This window comes from Ranitomeya imitator, chromosome 4, assembly GCF_032444005.1.
Source record: "Ranitomeya imitator isolate aRanImi1 chromosome 4, aRanImi1.pri, whole genome shotgun sequence".
Taxonomy (NCBI): domain Eukaryota; kingdom Metazoa; phylum Chordata; class Amphibia; order Anura; family Dendrobatidae; genus Ranitomeya; species Ranitomeya imitator.
The window spans coordinates 218,149,525-218,163,191 of NC_091285.1; the positions used below are offsets into that span (position 1 = coordinate 218,149,525).

The window sequence follows — 13,667 nt, forward strand, 5'->3', positions numbered from 1 at the left end:
TTGTATGGGCTACGTAAGTACGGGTGCTTCTCACAAAACTAAAATATCATCAAAAGGTTCATTTATTTCAGTTCTTCAATACAAAAAGTGAATTTCATATATTGTATAGAGTCATTACAAACAGTGTTGTATTTCAAGTGTTTATTTCTGTTAATGTTGATGATTATGGCTTACAGCCAATGAAAACCCAAAAGTAATTATCTCCATGAATTAGAATACTTTATACCACCAGCTTGAAAAATAACTTTAAAATTCGAAATATTGGCCTATTGAATTGTATGTTCAGTAAATGCACTCAATATTTGCATGTTTTTCTACCACACTTTTTCCTTTTTCCTTCCACTCAACTTTCCATTATTATGCTTGGATACAGCACTCTGTGAACAGCCAACTTCTTTAGCAATGATGTTCTGTGGCTTAGCCTCCTTGTGGAGTGTGTCTATGACTGCCTTCTGTACATCTGTCAAATCAGCAGTCTTCCCCATGATTGTGGATCCTACTGAAGCAGACTAAGGGATCTTTTTAATCGCTTAGGAAGCCTTTACAGGTGTTTTTGTTAATTATTCTAATTTACTGAGATAATGACGTTTGGGTTTTATTGGCTGTAACCCATAATCATTAACATTAACAGAAATAAACGCTTGAAATAGATAATTCTGTTTGTAATGACTCAATATAATATGAGTTTCATTTTTTGTATTGAAGAACTTTCCTGAGGAAGCCCAAGCGAACCGTTGGTTGGGGCTGATAGCACTTGGCCCTATGTGGAGACTGGGTAAGACCTTTGTAGTACAGCACCTTCCTTGCTGATCTCGCTCTTATGATAGTGGTATACACTGTTGTGAGTTCCGTTCTGGAGCTCCCTCCTGTGGTTGCTAATGGTACTTTTGCGGGTTCTGCCCTTGGGCTCCCTCTGGTGGTTTCAAGTGGAACTGCTGCTCCATTGGGTGGCTGTAGCAGCTGCCTTCACTAATCGCCTTGCCTGGGTTTGTTATTTAAACCTGCTCTGAGCCTTAGTCCATGCCTGCTGTCAATGTTCTTGGTTGGATTTGATTCTTCCCTTGGATTTCTCATATGGCCTGTCCTTGTCTGCAAAAGATAAGTTTTGCTAGTTTTTGTCCATTTGTTTGGACTCTATTGCTTTGCATTTTGTCTCTTTGTCCAGCTTGTCACTATGTCTTATTCAGGCTAGCTGGAAGCTCTGGGAAAGCAGATTTGCCCCTCCACACCGTGAGTCGGTGTGGAGTTCATTTTTGTAAACTCTGCGTGGACTTTGTAGTTTTTAATACTGACCGCACAGTATCCTTTGCTCTCTGTCTATCTAGTTTAGTTTTGGCCTCCATTTGCTGAAATCTAATTTCATTTCTGTGTTCGTCTTTTCCCTCTCCTTTCACAGTCAACATTTGTGGGGGGCTGTCTTTCCTTTTGGGGGTTTCTCTGAGGCAAGATAGCTTTCTATTTCCTTCTTTAGGGGTAGTTATATCTGAGGCTGTGACGAGGTGTCTAGGGAGTGTCAGTAACATCCCACGGCTATTTCTAGTTGTGTTGTTAGGATTAGGGACTGCGGTCAGTAGAGATACCACCTTCTCGGAGCTTGTTCCATGTTGCGTTTTAGCCACCAGGTCATTTCAGTGTGGCCTCTTAACCACCAGGTCATAACAGTACAGCAGGCCAAGAATGAATTGAATGCATCTCAAAAGAAGGAAAAAAGAAGAGTTCTGAACCATTTTTTTTTTCTGTGCTCTGTTCTGTCTTCTTTTTCCTCTTGATATCTTGGTGGTGCTGGATATATGCTCTAGTATGGAGGTTCAGGGTTTGTTTTCTCGTGTGGATCAACTTGCTGCAAGAGTCCAGAGTATCCAAGATTATGTTGTTCAGACTCCGGCTCTAGAGCCAAGAATTCCTACTCCTGATTTGTTTTTTGGGGACAGATCTAAGTTTTTGAACTTTAAAAATAGCTGCAAATTGTTTTTTGCTTTGAAACCCCGTTCTTCTGGTGATCCCATTCAGCAAGTGAAAATTATCATATCCTTACTGCGTGGTAATCCTCAAGACTGGGCATTTGCTCTTGAAACAGGGAATCCGGCATTATTGAATGTAGATGCATTCTTTCAGGCGCTCGGATTGTTGTATGACGAACCTAACTCTGTAGAGCATGCTGAGAAAACACTGTTGGCCCTGTGTCAGGGTCCGGAAGCGGCAGAGTTATATTGCCAGAAATTTAGAAAATGGTCTGTGCTCACTAAATGGAATGAAGAGGCGCTGGCTATTTTCAGAAAAGATCTTTCTGAAACCCTTAAATATGTTATGGTGGGCTTTCCTACGCCTACCGGTTTGAGCGAATCTATGTCTCTAGCCATTCAGATTGATCGGCGCTTGCGTAAGCGCAAGGCGGTGCACCATATGGCAGTATCCTCTGAGCGAAGTCCTGAGCCTATGCAGTGTGATAGGATTTTGACTAGAGCAGAAAGGCAGAGGTTCAGACGTCAGAATGGCCTGTGTTTTTACTGTGGTGAATCAGCTCATGCTATTTCTGATTGCCCTAAGCGTACTAGGAGGGTCCCTAGGTCTGTTACCATTAGTACTGTGCAGCCTAAATTTCTCTTGTCTGTTACCCTGCTTTGCTCATTGTCGTCCTTTTCTGTTATGGCATTTGTGGATTCTGGCGCTGCCCTGAACTTAATGGACTTAGAATTTGCCAAGCGCTGTGGTTTTTCCTTGGAACCTTTGCAGAGCCCTATTCCCTTAAGGGGGATTGATGCTACGCCATTCGCCAAGAATAAACCTCAGTACTGTACACAGTTAACCATGTGCATGGCTCCAGCACATCAGGAAAATATTCGCTTTTTGGTGTTGCATAATTTGCATGATGTTGTTGTGCTGGGTTTTCCATGGTTACAGGTACATAACCCAGTGCTGGATTGGAGATCTATGTCTGTAACTGGTTGGGGTTGTCAGGGGATACATAGTGATATTCCTTTGATGTCCATTTCCTCGTCCCCTTCTTCTGAAGTTCCTGAGTTTTTGTCGGATTTCCAGGATGTATTTGATGAACCCAAGTCCAGTTCCCTGCCTCCTCATAGGGACTGCGATTGTGCCATTAATTTGATTCCTGGCTGTAAGTTCCCTAAGGGCCGACTTTTCAATCTATCTGTGCCAGAGCATGCCGCTATGCGGAGTTATGTAAAGGAGTCCTTGGAGAAAGGGCATATTCACCCGTCTTCGTCACCGTTGGGAGCGGGATTTTTTTTTTGTTGCCAAGAAGGATGGCTCCTTGAGACCCTGTATAGATTATCGCCTTCTCAATAAGATCACTGTCAAATTCCAGTATCCGTTACCTTTGCTTTCTGATTTGTTTGCTCGGATTAAGGGGGCTAGTTGATTTACTAAAATCGACCTCCGAGGGGCGTATAATCTTGTGCGTATTAAACAAGATGATGAATGGAAAACGGCATTTAATACGCCTGAAGGCCATTTTGAATATCTTGTAATGCCATTCGGGCTCTCTAATGCTCCATCGGTATTTCAGTCCTTTATGCATGATATCTTCTGGAATTATCTGGATAAATTTATGATTGTGTATTTGGATGATATTTTGGTTTTCTCCGATGATTGGGAGTCTCATGTGAAGCAGGTTAGGATGGTGTTTCAGGTCCTTCGTACTAATGCGTTGTTTGTGAAGGGGTCTAAGTGCCTCTTTGGAGTTCAGAGGGTTTCTTTTTTGGGTTTCATTTTTTCTCCCTCGGCTATTGAAATGGACCCTGTTAAAGTCCAGGCCATTCATGATTGGACTCGACCTACATCTGTAAAGAGCCTTCAGAAATTTTTGGGCTTTGCCAATTTTTATCGTCTCTTTATTGCTAATTTTTCTAGTGTGGTGAAGCCTCTGACCGATTTGACGAGGAAGGGCGCTGATGTGGTGAATTGGTCCTCTGCGGCTGTTGAGGCCTTTCAGGAGCTTAAACGTCGTTTTACTTCTGCCCCTGTGTTGCGTCAGCCAGATGTTTCTCTCCCTTTTCAGGTTGAGGTTGATGCTTCTGAGATTGGGGCAGGGGCCGTTTTGTCTCAGAGAAATTCTGATGGCTCTTTGATGAAACCTTGTGCCTTCTTCTCCAGAAAATTTTCGTCTTCTGAGCGTAATTATGATGTCGGCAATCGGGAGTTGTTGGCTATGAAGTGGGCATTTGAGGAGTGGCGACATTGGCTTGAGGGAGCCAAGCATCGCGTGGTGGTCTTGACTGATCACAAGAATCTGATTTACCTCGAGTCTGCTAAGCGGTTGAATCCTAGACAGGCTCGGTGGTCTTTGTTTTTCTCACGTTTTGATTTTGTGGTCTCGTATATTCCTGGATCTAAGAATGTGAAGGCTGATGCCCTTTCTAGGAGTTTTTTGCCTGATTCTCCGGGAGTTCTTGAGCCGGCTGGGATCCTCAAGGAGGGGGTGATTCTTTCTGCCATCTCCCCTGATTTACGGTGGGTACTTCAGGAGTTTCAGGCTGATAAACCTGATCGCTGTCCTGTGGGGAAATTGTTTGTTCCTTATAGATGGACTAGTAGGGTAATTTCTGAGGTTCATTGTTCGGTGTTGACTGGTCACCCTGGGATTTTCGGTACCAGAGATTTGGTGGCTAGGTCCTTTTGGTGGCCTTCCTTGTCGCGGGATGTGCGTTCGTTTGTGCAGTCCTGTAGGACCTGTGCTCGGGCTAAGCCTTGCTGTTCCCGTGCCAGCGGGTTGCTTTTGCCTTTGCCTATTCCTGAGAGGCCCTGGATGCATATTTCCATGGATTTTATTTCTGATCTTCCTGTTTCTCAGAAGATGTCTGTCATCTGGGTGGTTTGTGACCGGTTTTCTAAGATGGTCCATTTGGTGCCGTTGCCTAAGTTGCCTTCCTCTTCTGATTTGGTTCCATTATTTTTTCAGCATGTGGTTCGTTTGCATGGTATTCCGGAGAATATTGTGTCTGACAGAGGTTCCCAGTTCGTTTCTAGGTTTTGGCGGTCCTTTTGTGCTAGAATGGGCATTGATTTGTCTTTTTCCTCTGCATTCCATCCTCAGACAAATGGCCAAACGGAGCGAACCAATCAGACCTTGGAAACCTATTTGAGATGCTTCGTGTCTGCTGATCAGGATGATTGGGTGACCTTTTTGCCGTTGGCCGAGTTTGCCCTTAATAATCAGGCTAGTTCAGCTACCTTGGTTTCGCCTTTTTTTTGTAACTTTGGTTTTCATCCTCGTTTTTCTTCAGGGCAGCTTGAGCCTTCTGACTGTCCTGGTGTGGATTCCGTGGTGGACAGGTTGCAGCAAATTTGGACTCATGTGGTGGACAGTTTGACGTTGTCTCAGGAGAAGGCTCAGCGTTTTGCTAACCGTCGTCGGTGTGTTGGTCCCCGGCTTCGTGTTGGGGATTTGGTCTGGTTGTCTTCTCGTCATGTTCCTATGAAGGTTTCTTCCCCTAAGTTCAAGCCTCGCTTTATTGGGCCTTATAGGATTTCTGAAATTAACAATCCAGTGTCTTTTCGTTTGGCCCTTCCAGCTTCCTTTTCCATTCATAATGTATTCCATAGATCCTTGTTGCCGAGATATGTGGTACCTATGGTTCCCTTCGTTGATCCTCCTGCTCCGGTGTTGGTTGAGGGGGAATTGGAATATGTGGTAGAGAAGATTTTGGATTCTCGTTTTTCGAGGCGGAAGCTTCAGTATCTGGTCAAGTGGAAGGGTTATGGCCAGGAGGATAATTCTTGGTTTGTTGCCTCCGATGTTCATGCTCTCGATTTGGTTCATGCTTTCTATTTGGCTCGGCCTGGGAGCTCTGGTGAGGGTTCGGTGACCCCTCCTCAAGGGGGGGGGTACTGTTGTGAGTTCCGTTCTGGAGCTCCCTCCTGTGGTTGCTAATGGTATTTTTGCGGGTTCTGCCCTTGGGCTCCCTCTGGTGGTTTCAAGTGGAACTGCTGCTCCATTGGGTGGCTGTAGCAGCTGCCTTCACTAATCGCCTTGCCTGGGTTTGTTATTTAAACCTGCTCTGAGCCTTAGTCCATGCCTGCTGTCAATGTTCTTGGTTGGATTTGATTCTTCCCTTGGATTTCTCATATGGCCTGTCCTTGTCTGCAAAAGATAAGTTTTGCTAGTTTTTGTCCATTTGTTTGGACTCTATTGCTTTGCATTTTGTCTCTTTGTCCAGCTTGTCACTATGTCTTATTCAGGCTAGCTGGAAGCTCTGGGAAAGCAGATTTGCCCCTCCACACCGTGAGTCGGTGTGGAGTTCATTTTTGTAAACTCTGCGTGGACTTTGTAGTTTTTAATACTGACCGCACAGTATCCTTTGATCTCTGTCTATCTAGTTTAGTTTTGGCCTCCCTTTGCTGAAATCTAATTTCATTTCTGTGTTCGTCTTTTCCCTGTCCTTTCACAGTCAATATTTTTGGGGGGCTGTCTTTCCTTTTGGGGGTTTCTCTGAGGCAAGATAGCTTTGTATTTCCTTCTTTAGGGGTAGTTATATCTGAGGCTGTGACGAGGTGTCTAGGGAGTGTCAGGAACATCCCACGGCTATTTCTAGTTTTGTTGTTAGGATTAGGGACTGCGGTCAGTAGAGATACCACCTTCTCAGAGCTTGTTCCATGTTGCGTTTTAGCCACCAGGTCATTTCAGTGTGGCCTCTTAACCACCAGGTCATAACAATACACCTCTCGATTGTTGATTTTTCACTTGTGCTTCTCAATTAGGTTTGCTGACTTAGCATTATTATTATATACATCTGCATCTGAAGCATCGAGTGGCTATATCACCACAGACACATGTATTGGCTAAGGCATTAACCATATGAGTATATACCGTATATACTCGAGTATAAGCCGATCCCCCCTAATTTTGCCACAAAAAACTGGGAAAACCTAATGACTCGATTATAAGCCTAGGGTAAGAAATGCAGCAGCTACCGGTAAATGTCAAAAGTAAAAATAGATACCAATAAAAGTAAAATTAATTGAGACATCAGTAGGTTAAGTGTTTTTGAATATCCATATTGAATCAGGAGCCCCATATAATGCTCCATAAAGTTTATGATGGTTCCATAAGATGCTCCATATTAAAATATGCCCCATATAATCCTGCATAAAGGTTAATAATGGCCCCATAAGATGCTCCATAAAGATATTTGCCCCATATAGTGCTGCACAAACCTTGATTATGGCCCCATAGATGCTAGATACAAACACTTGCCCCATATAGTGCTACACAAACGTTATGGCCCCTGTTGTGAATTCAGCTTTTGGGATCCCTCCGGTGGTTGTAGAGGGTAATGCAGTTGTGCCTGGACTGCAGGAGTGGACAGGTGTATCTACTTATTGCAAAACTGACTGGGGTATATAGCTTTGCAGGAGCCTTTAGTCAGTGCCAGTTGTCCATTGTTCTTGAAGGATTCACTTCCCTGCTGGTCTCTCTAGTTTGCTGTGCTTTTCTACTATGATAAGTCCTGGCTTTGTTTTTGCTGTCCACCTGCTGTGGACCTTATAGTTCTGTGCATTTTCATGTTTTTGTCTTGTCCAGCTTAGACTGTGAAGGATTTTTTGCAGCCTAGCTATTTCTCTGGAGATGCAGATATACCCCCCATGTCTTTAGTCAGATGTGGTGATCCGTATTTTCTGCGGTGGATATTTTCTAGTGTTTTTATACTGACCACATAATACTCTGTTCTATTCTTTCTTTTTAGCTAGTATGGCCTCCTATGCTAAAATCTGATTTCATATCTGCGTATGTTATTTCCCTCTCCTCTCACAGTCAATATTTGTGGGGGGCTATCTATCCTTTGGGGATTTTCTCTGAGGCAAGATAGGTTTCCTGTTTCTGTCTTTAGGGGTAGTTAGATGTTAGGCTGTGCCGAGGGGTCTAGGGAGTGTTAGGTACCCCCCACGGCTACTTCTAGTTGCGCTGCTAGGTTCAGGGTTTGCGGTCAGTACAGGGACCACCTTCTCCAGAGTCCGTCTCATGCTGCTCCTAGGCCACCAGATCATAACAGGCCCCATAGATGCTCCATACAAACACTTGCCCCATATAGTGCTGCACAAACTTTATGGCCCCATATAGTGCTGCACAAACATTATGGCCCCATATAGTGCTGCACAAACTTTATGGCCCCATATAGTGCTGCACAAACGTTATGGCCCCATATAGTGCTGCACAAACGTTATGGCCCCATATAGTGCTGCACAAACGTTATGGCCCCATATAGTGCTGCACAAACGTTGATTATGGCTTCATACAAACACTTGCCCCATATAGTGCTGCACAAACGGTATGGCCCTATAGATGCTCCATACAGACACTTGCCCCATTTGCTGTTGCTGCGATAAAAAATAAATAAATCACATACTCACCTCTCCGTCGCTCAGGCCCCCGGCACTTTCAATATTCACCTGCTCCTCGTTCTGGCGCCGCTCCATCTTCAGCGTCTTCTGCACTGACGCTCAGGCAGAGGGCGCGCACTAACCACGTCACCGCGCCCTCTGACCTTAGCGTCACTGCAGAAGATGAAGCGGCGCCGGGGCGAGGAGCAGGTGAATATTGCGCAGCGCTCCCCCTCCCCATTATACTCACCTGCTCCTGGTGCGGTGCAGTCCCTGCTTCCCCAAAGCCGCAGCTTCTTCCTGTACTGAGCGGTCACCGTTACCGCTCATTACAGTAATGAATATACGGCTCCAACTCTATGGGAGTTGAAGCCGCATATTCATTACTGTAATGAGCGGTACCATGTGACTGCTCAGTACAGGAAGAAGCTGCCAGGGACCGCGCCAGGTGTAGGTGAGTATAATTAGACAGGCCCCGCTCCCCCTCACCTGCCGACCCCTGGGTATGACTCGAGTATAAGCCGAGAGGGTGACTTTCAGTCCCAAAAAGTGGGCTGAAAATCTCGGCTTATACTCGAGTATATACGGTGTATATATATGGTCTTCCCATCCACTTAAATATTGTGGGTCCTTTTGCTTTACTCCTATGTTCCAGACTGTCTACTTGGTCATTATGTTCACTATTATGTTATTTTTTTGTGTGTTAAAAATGTTTCTGAATAAAGTGTTACTTTTTGTGTAAATCAAGTTTATTAAGTTGCATATTAACATACATAAAAATCAAAATAATAATTTGCAATTATACTCACATACAATGGTATAAGGTGAATGTAATAAACAAACAGCTTTGCTTGTGATCAATATTTGTCTCTCTTGCGTTATTAAAATACAAATATAACTGACTCCTAAAGAGAGTTGGAGTGTTGAAAACTGGTTATTGTATTTTCAGTTCTGTGAACATGTTCCTTTTAATTAAAGATTCATTAATTTTTAAATAAAATTTTTACTGATATTATGTCTCCTGACCTCCCATTAATCTGTTTCCATATTATTCGGAAAAGTTATTTAGTTATCAAATGGGAGTGATGATGTCTAGGCACTCTATAACACTCGACATCTAAGGAAATCTGATTATAACCTAGATTATGAGGAGAAAAGAGGAGAAATAAGAGAGAGAAGAAAAGAAAAAGAGGGAGAGAGGAAGGGAGAAATAAGAGAGAGGAAAGAAGAAAAAAAAAAGGGGGTGGGAGGGGAAAGGAGGATAGGGAGGTGGGGTTAGGGAACTTGGGATAGGAGTCTGGAATCCGGTCCGGATGAACTTGGGTCTTTAGTTTCGTGGTATTATATTATTTGTCCCATTTACGAGGAAAGTGATAGATACAGGTTTTAATGGTTCCGATTGAGCTAACTAGCGTAACCAGTTATTCAGCTCTTCAGTCTCTCTAAAGGTAATCCAGGGAGACCAAGCAGTTAATACTTTATCCGAGGTTCTAGTGTCCTGACCAATCAGATGCTCCATGTTACTTTTTATCTGGGACATTTTTGCTCCATGTTCTTGTGTGTTTCTGGGAATAAAAACATATAGGTAAACCCGATGAGAGGCAAGTATTCAAGAGTAGAGAAGTAGCAAAAAGCCTCAAGGGAGGAACCCAGTGAGCACAGAGTGAAAATGAAATTAAAAATGATAGTAGTAATAATAATATTATTAAAAAAGTGCACATTCCCTATTAAACAAGATATCAGAAGAGACCAGGGAAACAAAAACCAGTGAAAAAGATGCACACAGGTGGAATTCAAGTGAACAGTACCTGGGTGATCTACAAGTGAAATAAAAACAAAATGGTAGTAAAGTGAAAGTGCAGAAATGTCAATATATTAAATATATAGGTTAAATAAAAAATGTATAAAAGTGTATAAAGGTACATAATGCTAATAAGTCTAATCCAAAAAGAGGGATGCACATATATGCCATGTGTCAAGTGGACACAGGGATCTAGCAACACCCGTACTTACATATTTAAACAAAACATACATATGTATGCATGCACGTGTAGCAATATACCTTCAGGAACTGACACACCTCAGTGGTGTATAAGAAAAAATTGAGAGAGTTATGTATAAGTGTACACCTATAAATGTACACACGTGTACTCAATTGTTACACACTGAGGAATGGAATTACCATACATACTCGAGTATAAGAGGACCCGAGTATGAGACCCCTAAAAAATTTTGCCACAAAAAATGGGAAACTTATTGACTGAGTATAAGCCTAGGGTGGAAAATGCAGCAGCTATCGGTAAATTTCAAAAAATAAAAATAGATACCAATAAAAGTGAAATTGATTGAGACATCAGTAGATTAAAGGGAACCTGTAACCCCCCCCCCCCCAGGCGTTTGTAACTAAAAGAGCCACCTTGTGCAGCACTAATGCTGCATTCTGACAAGGTGGCTCTTTATTTGGGGTCCCTTCCAACGCTGAAAGAATCGTTTTTATAATTTGCCCTCCATACCTGTAGTTTGTCAGGGGGGGCATGGCTTTTTTCCCAGGACACGCACGCCTCCCAGCCATCAGTCATTTCCTCCTTTCCCCTGGACGCCGCTTCCTCAGCGTTGAGTTATGTCCCCGGCGCCCGCGCTGTAATTTCTTTTCTCGGGCATGCGCAGTTAACGCTGCCCTTCCACTGACATCACATGATATCTTCATTCTCGCGCCTGTGTGTACGCGCGGCCCAAGATTCCCAGCCCCGCAGTGTGAATAAATCAGAAGAGGTTGCGGGGCAGGATCTCGGGCCGCACGTACACGCAGCATTAGTGCTGCACAAGGTGGCTCTTTTAGTTATAAACTCAAGCTCAGACAGAACGTCCTGCTTAATTCATAGATAGTGACAGAGACATAAATAACCTACAAGATAAACCAAAGACACATAAAATATAGTATACAATCCATTACGAAAGTGGGACAAAACTCAAGACCTCATTGAGGCCCTTCGGACGTATTCAGTCAATCCTATTCATCTCTAAACTCCTGGAACGCTTGATCCACTCCCATCTAATCTGCTATCTTTCAGATCACCCTTCTTGACCCTTTACAATCTGTTTTCCACTCCTTACACTTTGAAACTGTCCTCACTAAAGTCTCCTATGATCTAACAGATAAATCTGATGGTCACTACTCCCTGCTGATTCTCATGGATCTCTCTGCAGCATTTGACACTCTGGATCGCCCGCTCCTCCTCACTATGCTCCACTCTATCTTCCTCAAGGATACTGTTCTCTGCTGGTTCTCCTCCTACATCTCTGACTACTTCTTAACTGTATCTTTTCGTGGTTTCTCTTCCTCTCCTCTACCCCTAACTGACTGGGTTCTTCGAGGATCAGTCCTTTGCCCCTTCACCTTTATATACTGCCCCTATTGGACAAACCATTAGTAGATTTCGTTTTGCAGTATCATCTTTACACCGATGACACCCAATTATACACATTGTTCGGATCTTATTCCTTTCCAGCCGCTAAACCAATTCCTCTACCCTGTGCCAGTCGTTGCACTAGTTACCCATCCACTACAGAGTCCAATACAAAACTCACTCTCACCCACAAAACTCTCCTCCGTTTTGTCCATACAACATTTTCTTCAAAATCAGAACACGGCCTCCATGCACTTGATAGCCCTCTGTGTCAGCACTTGTACACATACTGGCTGGTGACCGCTTCATGCAGTGTTATGTGAGCACCCTATTATATTGATGGCTGCACATAGAATACAAGCACTTTTTACCATTTACCTTCCATGTCTCCCCTTTTTCCTCATAGATCGTAGCTTGTGAGCAGGGCGCTCAGGTCTCTTGGTGTCTGTGTTGTGTTACTATGTAATGTCTTAATTATCTGTACAAGTCCCCTCTGTAATGTAAAGTGCTGCGGAGTATGTTGGCGCTACAGAAATAAAACTTATTACGGTATTATGGGGGATGAGGGAAGGAAGACCATGCTATTCTAGAGGTTTATTAAAAAGGACAAGTATATTTAAAGCAATGTCTGCATGTATTTGTATTTTTATTTTTCATTTTATTATTTCAGCAAAGGGGAGTCAACCATCTTTAAAGCGCACACCGCTTCAGTGCGAAGCGTTGACTTTTCAGGTGACGGCCACTGCATTATCACCGCATCTGACGACAAGTCCATAAAGGCGTGGAGCGTCCATCATCAGCGGTTTCTTTTCTCACTTACCCAGCATACAAATTGGGTTCGCAGTGCAAGGTATGTAGTTATGCAGTGCCTAAAATTCGGCTTGTTCAAATTCTGTCAGCCAAGGCACCTATATTTTTGTCTTCTCTTGGCCCAAATGCAAAGTATTCAGCCTTACACACAGAATATCAAGGAATTAAAAACGATGAGTTATCCCTGGAATAGGTTATGAATACCGAATCGGTGGGATTCGAACACTGGGCACCCCCACGAAAACCTTTTTGCACTGAGAAGTACCAAGTGTACGTCATGTTAAGACCTGCAGCTTAAACTCCGTTCACTTCTATAGGACCTGAGCTTAAGCACCTGATAATGGTTACTACAAAGCTTAAAGGGAAGGTGCTATCAAAAAAAATTTTTTTTCAGAAATTGTAAAAATGTAAAGAATTAATGATTACATTTTCTTAAAAAATATTATCATTTGTTTATAATTTAGTAAAATATGAAAAATAATTTGAAAAGTTTTGGAATTTCCACTTTTAAACACTAGGGGGAGCAGCTGCTGAAATTTCAGAAAAACCTAGTGTAGAAATAGCTCACATTACAGCACTGCAGTAATTATGGGCGGAGTCTGCTGACGTGTGTGATGTCTCCTCTCCTCCCCTTCTGGGTGTTTGCTAAGGGATTAGAGAGGATGATATTCAGGAACCCAGTGAGCAGCCATTTTGTTGGTGACTGCAGAGTATGGTCAGTATTTTACCTCAGTATTTGTAGCCAAAACCAGGAGTGGAACAACTAGAGGAAAAGTATAATAGAAACATATGCACCACTTCTGTATACATCACTCACTCCTGGTTTTGGCTTACAAATACTGAGGTAAAATACTGACCAAATACTGATAGTGTGACGGCAGCCTTATTCTGACAAGTAGACAGTCACCGAGGATGGCAGGCAGCAAGGATTCTGGGAGATATGTGGTGGAGGGAGCAGGGTGACAGCAGCACAGAGTATTTCAGGAGAGCAGTGTGCTGGTTTATGGGGGCCCCCTGATCGGTGTGTGGAGCAGCCAGGGATTGTACATAGAGCGTTGTCTTTTATACACATGGATGGACCATCTGCTTGTCTGCTCCACAGAAATCCAG

At 43.3% G+C, this 13,667-nt stretch overlaps 1 protein-coding gene across 2 annotated transcripts in view; it reads left to right on the top strand.

The window, feature by feature from the left end:
* The window catches only part of POC1B (POC1 centriolar protein B), a 188,270-nt gene that overhangs the window by 29,712 nt on the left and 144,891 nt on the right, over window positions 1-13,667 (top strand). For both annotated transcript variants that reach the window (XM_069764379.1, XM_069764380.1), the window contains exon 4: window positions 12,418-12,597. In XM_069764379.1, coding sequence (XP_069620480.1) covers window positions 12,418-12,597 — 180 coding nt within the window. The remainder of the gene's footprint in view (window positions 1-12,417; window positions 12,598-13,667) is intronic.